This window comes from Podarcis melisellensis (assembly GCF_964234715.1).
Source record: "Podarcis melisellensis genome assembly, chromosome: 3".
In the NCBI taxonomy this organism is placed as follows: Eukaryota; Metazoa; Chordata; class Lepidosauria; order Squamata; family Lacertidae; genus Podarcis; species Podarcis melisellensis.
The window spans coordinates 84,985,581-84,997,619 of NC_138530.1; the positions used below are offsets into that span (position 1 = coordinate 84,985,581).

General features: G+C 40.6%; 1 protein-coding gene across 7 annotated transcripts in view; it reads right to left on the bottom strand.

Annotated features, from left to right (window-relative positions):
* COL19A1 (collagen type XIX alpha 1 chain) overlaps positions 1–12,039 on the bottom strand; it is a gene marked incomplete at its 3' end in the record, with an annotated part of 191,241 nt that overhangs the window by 29,476 nt on the left and 149,726 nt on the right. For all 7 annotated transcript variants that reach the window (XM_081906050.1, XM_081906051.1, XM_081906052.1 and 4 more), the window contains 7 exons: positions 9,326–9,361; positions 9,182–9,235; positions 9,032–9,085; positions 8,165–8,206; positions 7,601–7,654; positions 5,898–5,951; positions 2,434–2,487 (listed from right to left, as the gene is read on the bottom strand). In XM_081906050.1, the coding sequence (XP_081762176.1) occupies positions 2,434–2,487; positions 5,898–5,951; positions 7,601–7,654; positions 8,165–8,206; positions 9,032–9,085; positions 9,182–9,235; positions 9,326–9,361 (348 nt within the window). The remainder of the gene's footprint in view (positions 1–2,433; positions 2,488–5,897; positions 5,952–7,600; positions 7,655–8,164; positions 8,207–9,031; positions 9,086–9,181; positions 9,236–9,325; positions 9,362–12,039) is intronic.

Below are 12,039 nucleotides of genomic sequence, written 5' to 3' on the forward strand. Positions count from 1 at the left end.
AAGAACAGAATCCATTAAAATTCACAACATACAAAAGTTTAAATACTAAAACAGGTTTAAATGAGCTCAAATTTCTAAACAAGAATGTTTTCAGCAGGTGACAAAAAGAGTCCAACGACTGCTTGATCTCAATAGGCAGGGATCGATAAAATGTCTCTCTCTCTCTCTCTCTCTCTCTCTCTCTCTCTCTCTCTCTCTCTCTCTCTCTCTCACACACACACACACACACACACACACATATATGGGTGTGGGTGTGTTAAAATACTGTTTTAGTCAGATTCTGCAAGTTGTACTTTTTGAAGGTCATTTTAAATGGATTTACTTTTCTTTGTCCAAGATTATACTTCTGATAAATTGCTATATCCTGCTGATGAGCCTCTGGTGGGTGAAGCTTACTATAAATATATATATATAGTGGGTGAAAGCTATGCTTCTGATTACACCCTCTGCTCTGCAGTAAGCTATCTACAACCATTTGATATTGATCCTTTCTGAAACCACTGTTGATGCTTGAATGACAACTCCAATGTTGAAATGTTGTTCATTACAGTTGCTAAATTAAGAACAGGGGGTTGTATCCAGTGCAGCTGAAATGCAACGATGCTCATGCAAAGGGAGTATTTCTCATCCAACACCAGAGCAGCATCTGAAAGTCTATCTTGTGGATCAAGGCACGCCACTCATGAAATCTGCCTCTATTCAATTTCCCCCACCCCGCTGCAGCCTCCCATCCCACATCTCAGGCTCCCCTTCAGGGCTTTTAAGGTTTTTTATGCATACTGGAAACTGCACTAGGGAGAAGCTCTGGGAATTCATCTTACTCAAGCATCATTGTGCTGGTTTGAATACAACTCAATGAAGGAAAGGAAAGTGATAACAATTAGAACCTGCCTGTATAATGCCTGTATAAACGGGGCCCTTCAGCTATGAATTGTAGCCTGCCAAGTGACTGACAGCCCTATCTTTATTGTCTGAAACAGGAAGCCTATATAGGAGGTTTAGCAAGCCCTTGGTGATCCACATTACCTAAGTAGCATAGTGCATCACAAGCTACTGAGGCCCAATCTGGATAACTGCAACTCTCATGTCTTTACCCTCCTCTTCTCACCCATTCAAGAGCAAAAGAGAGAGGCAGAGAGATGGAGAAAGTTCATATTTAGATGGTTGTTGCAGTCAAACATTTCTTACAGATGCAACCATAAACTATTCCTGATATAAGAACAATGGATTGAACGAACACAGCTCAACATATTTGGACAACACAACACGCTGAAGCTTCTCATCTCTATCCCTCATGAACGAAGGACAGAAAAGAAGGACGAGGAAGAGCAGGAGAAATTGCAGGAATCACTCATGCTCACAACAAACCACGGTTTCTTGTCACATTTGAAACAGGCCCATACATCATTTGACTTATTTCACATATTCAATCCATATATTTACAATAAATATAATGGGGTGGGGTGGGGAGGATCAATTCATAAATTCATAAAATCAATTCATTCTTCACATCATAATGTTAAGTTTTAACATTTGAGTTTTCAGGACAGCATTGTTTTATGAGTTACTGTTGTACAAAACCCATTAGGTCTGCTGAAGACAAAATTGTGGCCTTAATCAGAAAAAGAAGCAGGTTGGGGGAGGAATAGCAACAAAAATCAGCCTGAATATCACTTATCGACTATGTCTATGGGACTAGAAACTCACATAAGGTTACCTGCCCTCTTAAATGCTAAGGCATTCTGCGCAAACAAATGTCTTAATTTAGTGGAGGTCATGCATAAAAATGGTATTTATGCATATCTACTTGTCCCAGACTACGAATGGAAATGCACATTTGAATGCACAGCCAATTTGGAAACAACGCACTGCGGGCAGAGGATACCAGTGTTCTGATGTGTATCCAGTTTATGTCTGTGTTTCTAATTCAGCAAATAATATGCATGGAAGTCTGCTTTCACATGAAGATCTCCTTATCTTCTTTGGAGTATAAGAGTTTAAATTGGATTAACAAGCTCTCTAAAGCTTTAGCCCAGCTCTGGTTTATATAACTAAGAAATACTGGCCCTGGGTTCTTCCACCAAGGACTCTTGCTACACAACAGTCTTGCTACACTGACTGTAGTTACTTTTAGGTGGTATTTGGGTTGCACAATTGAAGTTGCGCAACCAAGCTGTCCACCCCTCACCTCCTGCAACCCCCCAGACTTTTTGAGATGAGGAAAGTGCATTGGAACTCAATAAATAGCCTATGTGGCCTATTCCCCCCCACAAGGTTTGTGCAAACAAATCAGGATGGATGTTCAATAAACAGGTCATCTGGAAATGTCCTTTTACTCAATTTAGAACAATCCCTCCCTGTTAAAGCCTGATCAACAGGTGCAGCAATGCTGTGCTCAATTAGTTCATTGATAAGGATGACGCACAGACTTACTGAAGGTCCAGAAGGCCCTGCTACACCAGGAAGTCCTGGAATACCTTGAAGACCCTGAAATGAATAAAAATAAAAGATGATACACATACATATTTCTATATTTGTGAAAATATGGAACCGCTGACCTTTTTTTCTAAAATATGTACATCCTTGCAAATAGCATTCTTGTAGTTAAACAGCAAATTCTATTTAATTCACTGGGATTACTTGGAATAGTTAACAGTGCTACCCTGCACATGTCTGCTCAAACCCCATTGCTTTCACTGGGATGTTCTCCCAGGCAAGTGTGTTTCAGATTACAGTCTAAATCTGTATAGTAGGGAGAGCTTTCTTTTTATGCAAAATACAAGGATCGTGCCACCGCATCACAAGTCTCCTCTCCATTTCTCATTTAATTGTTTTCATTTTGAAGGCTCTTCTTTTAAATGCTTATTTATTCATTAAGTCACACAATAAATACATTTGATTAGTCTTACATTTGCTTAGATTGTTGGTGTTGTTTTTCCTTTTCTGGACATCAATAGCTTCCCCACCCGCCAATAATGGATGATAGTTGAAGTATCTCTCTGTTACCTAAGGTATGTAACTAGAGTATTGATTTCTTTTGACATTAGTGCTTTTTTAATAAAGAAGAAAGTAATAAAGTATGGATCTGGGGCACAACATGTAATCACCTAGTATCTATTTCTCTTTGACTCAGTGAACAGGGATCTGTTTTATGTTTTGGAAATTTATTTATTTAAGAATACTTATATCCTATTTTATAGCCGCACAAGAGGCTCTCAAAGTGATTTACTTGACTATCTACTAGTATGGCACATTTATTAGCATGGATTTAAACAGACATTTGGCTTCATCACAGAGGGTGATAACTAAACTGTTTCATACAACTTTTACACTTTGCCTCACAAACAATAGGAAGTGTCAAGACAGACAGACTAGTTTGACAGTGTTTCCCTCTTCCGAGAAAACCTTTGGAATTTTAGTTCTATGAGGTGCGGTTGAGGATCTGCAACAGAGAATACAGTTGTACCTTGTAAATTGAATGGAATCTGTTTTGGAAGTCCATTCGACTTCCTAAGCATTCGAAAACCAAAGTGTGGCTTCTGATTGGCTGCAGGAAGCTCCTGTAGCCAATCGGAAACTGCAGAAGTCCTGTCAGACATTTGGGTTCCAAAGACATTCACAAACCAGAACACTCACTTCTGGGTTTGCGGCATTTGGGAGCCAAAACATCCGAGTACCAAGGCATTCAGGATCCAAGGTATGACTGTACTCAAACAACAATTCACAAGATTCTTTGGGGGAAGGCTGGACGTTTCATGTGGTATATATTAACCATATATCAACACAGTGCAATTTTATTGTTCCTTTTATCCTCTTCACCATGATAGTCCCCCCCCCCCCAAGTTGTGGTATAGAGATTCTTGCAAATAAATAGTGAAATCAATTTAAGCATGTAATGCAATTATGCTCTGTATGCAGGATGGATTATTTCTGCAGGACGCTTTTTAGGTGCTGTGTCCAATGAAGTCTTGTTGTTAACCAGATGATTGGTGGTTCGAACCCACCCAGGGATGGCTGTGGGCAAGATTCCTGCATTGCAGGGGGTAGGAACAGATGACCCTCTTGGTACCTTCCAACTCTTCGATTCTAAGATTCCTTTCTATGGACTTACGTTTGTGCAATGGAACCTGCCCTCTTTTCCTTCTCCTCACACACCACCTAGGCAGCAGATTTGGGAAGGGTGCGGGGAAAGAAGAGAGGGAGGGGAAGTTCTGTTGTGCAAATGGAAATCCTTTCCGTAACAAAACTACTTTGTTGTAAAGCAACCTTTGCCTATACAGTATATGTACTCATACTTTGCATGTCTACGACAGGGATGCGGAACCTGTGGACCTCCAAAAGTTCCTAGGCTACAAATCCCATCACTCCTGACCACTGGCTGAGCAGCATTTGTTTGGAGCTTGTACATGGTTCCCACATGCTGTGTTTGTGCATGACAGTAAAAAGAAAAGCAGAAGCTATGTGTGCGCCACCAGATTTTGGCACACCGGCTAACATTCTGTTTCAGCAACAACGAAGCATAAAAACTAGTGCAAGCCATACCAATTGCTCTAATGTAAAAAGGACATATTTTATTATCCTGGATGAGAATAAGCGCCAAAACAAGAACAAAAGGCTAAGAGAAAGAAAGAGAAATAAGGCAAAAATTGGTTCAGAGACAGACTACAATAGATGCCACATTTTAGGATATCTCTCACCTGTTAAAAAGAAACTGACAGTGAAGTTTGTCCAAAGTTCTGTGAAACCCAATACATTACAACATTGGCTTGAAGTACAACCCCACTTTGTTGCTCCTGAAACTTTGTACCTTTCAGACCCTCTAATGAAATCACTGTTGGCAGTGTAATCTCTTGAAAGTAGCATTAATTTACCCACTTACAGTGCACTAACCTAGAGATACTGCTAAAATGTAAGAGCCACTGAAAAGCGCCGGATCGCCTAAGGAGCTGATGAGCTGCACAGCAGTAGGACTCTTGCTTAGTAACTGAACGAATCCATATGGCACCCCACTGAACCAATAAAAAGTTTTGCCCAGAATGAACTTGCTCTGGAGTCTCTTAAAAGACTAAATGCCAATTATAAACTGGCCTTTTTGATTATTACTTGCTCAGTTGCCTCGTGGTTCTCAGCAGTAAGGTATTGTTAAAGAGTTGCTTGAAGTCAGGTCTCTGGAATTATCTGCTGCATTTGCTGAGCAGAAAGGATCCAATAAACACATCATAACAAAGCTGTGCCCCTTTCTGTAGCTGGCCTATTTGTCCTTAAAACACAGAGCCATTGTCAAACTGCCTTTAAATCTATATTACCAAGGTCATATTTATACATGCGGCAGTATAAGGAAATTTGTTTCTCAAATCCAAATGCATCCAGCAGTTGGTGTTCATGTATTCAATGAGCAGCACAGAAACTCGTATTTTAGCAACACCACCTACGCTCAAATGACAGAGGCAAAAGATGAGGATATTTAATGAAATCTACAAGCCCTATGCTCTGACTCCAACCAAATTAAATGAAATCACACCCCTGCCTAACCTTCGCAAAACAGTAGCAGGTAGTGGGCACCACAGAACACATAGGGGCCTCTTCCGGACCCCACCCTCTTGCCCTGGCAATTTCTGCAGTGCTCACCATAGACATTGTACACAGTAGGCTAACAGTGCAAACCCTGAATAACCGTGATTCATAGCTTCACAGAGGGATCCATACTGACGTCAACTGTGCATTGGTGGTGGTCATTGCTGGGGCAAGTGTTGCCATCCAGGGAGAGGTGCTAACCAGGTGCATTCTCAGAAGCCCCTTCAATGGATTGGTGCCCATGGGTATTGGACACCTTAGCAGGGCTCTTCACATCTGAGTAATGGAAACACAATTACGATTGCAACAGAAGGAGTTTTTACCTCATCACCTTTTTCTCCAGGCAGCCCAGGAAATCCACGTTCACCTTTGTTTCCCTAGAAACAAAGAGCTGGATGTCATTGCAGGGTCTGGTTATAAAAACAATCTTATCCAACAACCCCCCCCCCCCCCTCAAGGCATTTGGAAAAAATGGAACAAGGCTGAGATGATATTGCATGCCCTGGTCCTGGTATCAGCCTGACTTGAGTTCACTGAGAAATTTAGCTTTAGATGTAAGGCTGATATACAGTCTGACCTAGAAGTAAGTCTCATTGAACTCAGTAAGACTTACTTTTGAGGACACTTCCATAAGACTGTGCTGTTAGTACCGAAAAACAGAGTAACAAGAAGTCAAAATATTTACATGGATGAATGAAGCAGATGAGCTTGTAAAATTATTTACATAGATATGATAGTTTCATACACTGTTATTCCTGCATCCAGTGCTTCTTTTCTAGAAAAAGGTGCTGCTGGTACCATGAAGTTTTTACAGTACTGTCGCACTTTTTAACCAAAAAAAGAGAGGTGCTGGTACTCACTGTAACAACTTCATGGTAAGTGCTGCACTTTCAAACAACAACAACAAAAAGTGCCGGTATTGCGTACCCTTGAGTACCCCCTAGAAAAAAATTGCATGCATCTCTAATAATACCCAATAAAACAACAATTATGGAATATCCATTCAGACAGAATGAAAAGGTTTAGACTGTCCAACTTCACATAGTTATGGAGTCAAACTCTGGAGCCTGGATATATGCTAACGAGACTATAATTAGCACAAGTATGTATGCTACTGGGACATGGGTGGCACTGTGGTCTAAACCACTGAGCCTAGGGCTTGGCAATCAGAAGGTCAGCAGTTCGAATCCCCGCAACAGGGTGAGCTCCCGTTGCTCGGTCCCAGCTCCTGCCAACCTAGCAGTTCAAAAACAAGTGCAAGTAAATAGGTACCGCTCCAGCGGGAAGGTAAACGGCATTTCTGTGCGCTGCTCTGGTTTTGCCAGAAGCGGCTTAGTCATGCTGGCCACATGACCCGGAAAAACTGTCTGCAGACAAACATTGGCTCCCTTGGCCAGTAAAGTGAAATGAGCGCCGCAACCCCAGAGTCGTTCACGACTGGACTTAACTGTCAGGGCTCGTTTACCTTTTTTATGTTTGCTACTGCAATATTAGAGTTCTTTAGTGCTGCTGAGGCATTGCTTTTCTGTAATCACCCGAAAGCAGAATTCAACTAGTGTTTTCACATGCTACTTAACAAAGTGCTATGCTATATCATCTGGCACAGCCCATTCCAATGGCCAATATCCTTCTATAAGACTTATTCTACAAACATAAGTAAGTCCTGTTCAATACAAGTCAGCTGCAACTGTATAATTGATGGAAGCTTCCTCCTTTTGGCTTGAGTCCCTTAGATACTTCCAGTTCAATGGGACATGGTGTTAGTGAATTGTCTTAACATTTCCCCTTAGCCAGGCAGCTCCTTTGTGTGCGCAGAGGGCACTTTAATTACTGTTTGGCAAACAAGCACAGCCAAACAACTGCTCATTATTATTTATTTTTTAAAACAACAACAGCAACTTGCAATTGCAATATTGCAAAATAGAGCACATGGAAATAAAACGTTAAAAATAATATGAATAAGCAACCATGCTCAACATCTTCATTAACCAGAAAGCTACACAGAGTTCTTGCTTCAGGAACTCACCTTAGGCCCTTCTCTACCTGGGATTCCTGGGGGACCTCTTGGACCAGGATCACCCTAATGAAGACGAAAATGGTAGGCAATATTTTTAGAAAAGTAGTAATGCATCTTGTCACAATGGCAGCCATAACTTTTAACTCCATGGCCATCCCTGCCAGGTAAGACTGCCATTCTCCTTTTCCCTTCTCAGCCTAAGCTACCTCACATGGTTGTTGTGGGGATTAAATGAGGAGAGGGATTATCATGTATATACCACCTTGAGGAAAAGGTGAAATATAAATGCAATAAAAATATATATGCTGGATTTCAACATGGAAAACAGTTTGCCTTGTCAGCACTGTGATCTCCTTCAGTTTAAGAATGAATACCGGTGGTCCATGATAATGTGCTAACTCCAGGTATGCTAAGGGTTTCTGATTTTTTACATCAGGTGGTAAACCAAAAGAGCAGAGCAGAAACATAAAAATTAGACTCTATAGGTAGATTAGCATCAATACTGTGAAACTGATTGCCTCTGTGGTTTTGCCAACTATCGGCAGAGAGCAGGGAATCAGAAAACGCAATTACCTTCAATAAAGCACCCATATCTCCAAGAAGAGGAAGAGCAACCTGAAAACAAACAAACAGATCAGGGAGGGAATAGAGCACCCTTGCAAAGCATCTTACATGACTATATGCATTGTCCATATTTAATAATAAAGGAGGGTGATGCAGCTCTCCAAAGAAATAGAATGACATCGGAAATACTGGCAGGAAATACTACAAAAAGAAAAAGAAAGTCTAGGGTGCAGATAAATTAAATAAATTGCAACTGTAAATTCAAAATTCCCAAGTGCAATATTCAAAGCTCAAAATACAGCCAACAGCAGATCTAGCCTAGAATTGAATTGCATCAGGAAAGCGTAAAACTCATTGTTGACTTTCCCTCCACCATCAGAGGCATTGTAATTCCATATGTAGTACAATCAAGAGTCCTGCAAAAGAGACAGCTAGGAAGGTCATTATAAGGGCCATCTGAACTTGTGTTCCTTTTAAGATAATTTAGACCTTTCAAATGCAAGTACAGTAACTGTTTTTAAGAGGCAACAACAGTACAAGTGTTCATCAGACTCAGGTGTGGGCAACCTTTCGTCTTCCAGACATTGCTGAACTACAACTCCCACACTGCTGCACTATACACTTTTTGAACTACATGTTCCATTACCCCTGGCCATGCTTGCTGGGGCTGACTGGAGTTGTAATTCAGCAAAATCTGGAGGGCCAAAGGTTCCCCACATCTAATCAAACAAAATCCTAAATGATTGAAACTGTGAATGTATTTATAATTAATTCAACACATAAGCCTAAACTTTCATATGCTTGCAGCTCTTTAGGTAAATTTGTAATATTCACCCTTAAGTGCATTTGTATTAGAGCCTTGGTTTATATACATACTGGGTCACCTGGAGGCCCTGGGAGTCCTGGCTTTCCATCACGTCCTGGAATACCCTATGGACAGATATATTAAAAGTACTGTATTTTACATTCTTGGCTTTGACAAGAGATACAAATTGCCATTGCAGCATTTGCAAAGTTAGTACTTACATCGATCCCTGGTGTTCCTGGAGTACCTGGTAATCCAGGAGGTCCTCTTGAGCCCTGAGGTGGAAACAAGTTGGGTCATCAAGAAATAGCTGGACGATAAATGCAGAAATAGCATTCACCTAAATTTCCCATTTTGTATTTTACCTGGAAGCCCGGTGCCCCAGGAGGCCCCTTAAGACCCTAGAGAGAAAGAGAGAGAGAGAGAGAGAATGAAAGAGAAATACAAGTCACAGGTACAGAATCGCAGTGTGACATTTGATTACAGTTCTCAGGCATTGTCATAGAGAGAGTTGGTAGTAAATCACAGATCAAAGTTGGAGGTAACTCTTTTTTAGCAAAAATACAATCTTCACAGGCTTGGCTGAGTGTCAGGCCTAATGAGCACAGCAGCCCATCCCCAGTAAATCCTACCCTATAAAATCAGTTCCCAAGACTGAAAGTCCCCACCTCCCAACATCCCTAGGGCTTTCTCCAAGCAATAGGAGACTGCTTGTATGAAGCCTGTTGTTGTTCTGCCCATTTCAGCCCTCTAGGATAGCCCTCTTTTCATTCTCATGAGGTAGAAATTTCAAATGGAAATATACAGTCATTATGAACACCTCTGCTTGCTGATCCAGTGAAAGGAGGGTCACCTGGGGTGTGATTTAACAATCCTTTAGATCAGGCATAGGCAAACTCAGCTCTCCAGATGTTTTGAGACTACAATTCCCATCATCCCTGACCACTGGCCCTGTTAGCTAGGGATCATGGGAGCTGTCTCAAAACATCTGGAGGGCCGAGTTTGCCTATGCCTGGTTTAGATAATATCCAACACATCTCTCCCCAAACTTAAGCAATTTGCCAAGTATGAGAGTGACCCATATATTTGGCTGGATATACTGGATGGCCATTCAGTAAAATTAATCCACAAATACCTACACAGTTATATTGCTACAAAGTTTATTGTTGCTATGAGATCCACAAGACAACTCTATTTTATTTTACAAAACTGAAATCAGCACAATCTTTTAAAGAAATGCAGATGTAGGAAGTTTCTGAACAATTTTTTTAAAGACTACTTATATTTTAAATAAAATGCTTACGTTCACTTCAAACCCTGAATATGAATTTACAGTAATTTATTTTAATTTATTCCAAGAGTTATGCCCTCCGCTCCTAATTCGAACAGAATAAAATTTTATTAAGCTGGCTTCATCAAACAAAGTATGCAATGCATCCCTGTAATTAAGAGCACAGTTCAGGACCATGGTTATTATAACATGTATCCTTCTTTATTGACAAATATGGTGACATTTGACTAGCAAGATGATACAGCATAGGAAACACAATACTTGCTGGCCTTTTGTAAAATCAAATACTCTGGAGTTAACATTTTGACCATCTTCCCTGTTTATGACATTAAAGGCCGGGGCAATGTTGAAACATGAGGGCCAGTGTGTGGGGGAGACTGAAATGATATATCAATGATCCTCAGGAAAAATTGTCCCCTGTGAAGTGCGTAGGAAGATTAACATTCCCCAGCTATCATGTATTGGTCACAAGACTCTGCATGCCACAGTTGTATTCCTCTCGTGGTAGGAAATGTATTGCAAAAATTGATCATTTGTTTTGATTTGTGTTTTTAAATTGTTCTACCATGAAACCTTAAGGCATGTAACCAGATTAAAACAAAAAACAAAACAAAGCCAACAACCTATAAAATGATGAATGATTTTTTTACCAAAAGCATAAAAATATTGGAAGGCTTTATATGCTAAAACCAAACCTCCAAATGGTATGTTAACCCTAGCCACTGAAAGCCAAATAAAAAGATCACACAGTGCTTTAGCAGGTGGAATGAGATCCAGTTGTTTCATCATTCAGTCAGTTGTATAGACTACAGTGAGCTAATGGAGGAGGAGTAAACTTCTAGGTTTATATATATATATATATATATACACACACACACACACACACACAGTGGTACCTCGGGTTAAGTACTTAATTCGTTCCGGAGGTCCATTCTTAACCTGAAACTGTTCTTAACCTGAAGCACCACTTTAGCTAATGGGGCCTCTGCTGCCGCTGGAGCACGATTTCTGTTCTCATTCTGAAGCAAAGTTCTTAACCCAACGTACTATTTCTGGGTTAGCAGAGTCTGTAACCTGAAGCGTATGTAACCTGAAGCGTATGTAACCCGAGGTACCACTGTGTGTGTGTGTGTGTGTGTGTGTGTGTGTGTATTCAAGACCTTCATATACCCACTGCCTTCGCACACAAAAGTTGTCCCATGGTGGATTGCAATACAATTTGAAATCCAAAACCAGCAATGAATAATTTTTTGAAAACATTAAACACCTTAAAACAAGAAAACAGGGTTCAAATCCCTACTCAGCCATGAAGCTCACTGGATAACCTTGGGCCAGTCACTGACTCTCTAACCCTAACCCTACCTCACAGGGTTGTTGTGAGGATAAAACGAAGAGAGGAGAACTATGTATACCACATTGCACTCCTTGGAGAAAAAGGTGCTATGTAACTGTAAGTAAATAAGTAAACAAACAAACAAACAGCTGAGAAATAATAATATGTTCCAGATGTACCTTAATCTCTAACATTGTGATGAGCATAAAGTAGGCCACTGTGCTTCTAGGTACGGTTACACTCTGAGGAAAGCAAGGGACCATGCTACCTGCCCTGTGATGTAGCAATGCAGAACTCCGTTCTTTCCATTCCTTTCCAATTCCATTCCCATTCCCAAAACCAAGATTAGGAAGGCATTTATATAGCTGCTTGTTTAAGATATCCCAAAAGGTATAAAACAAAACAAAACACTACATACCCCAAGGGTGCTGCAGTGTGACCCCGGAAATACTATG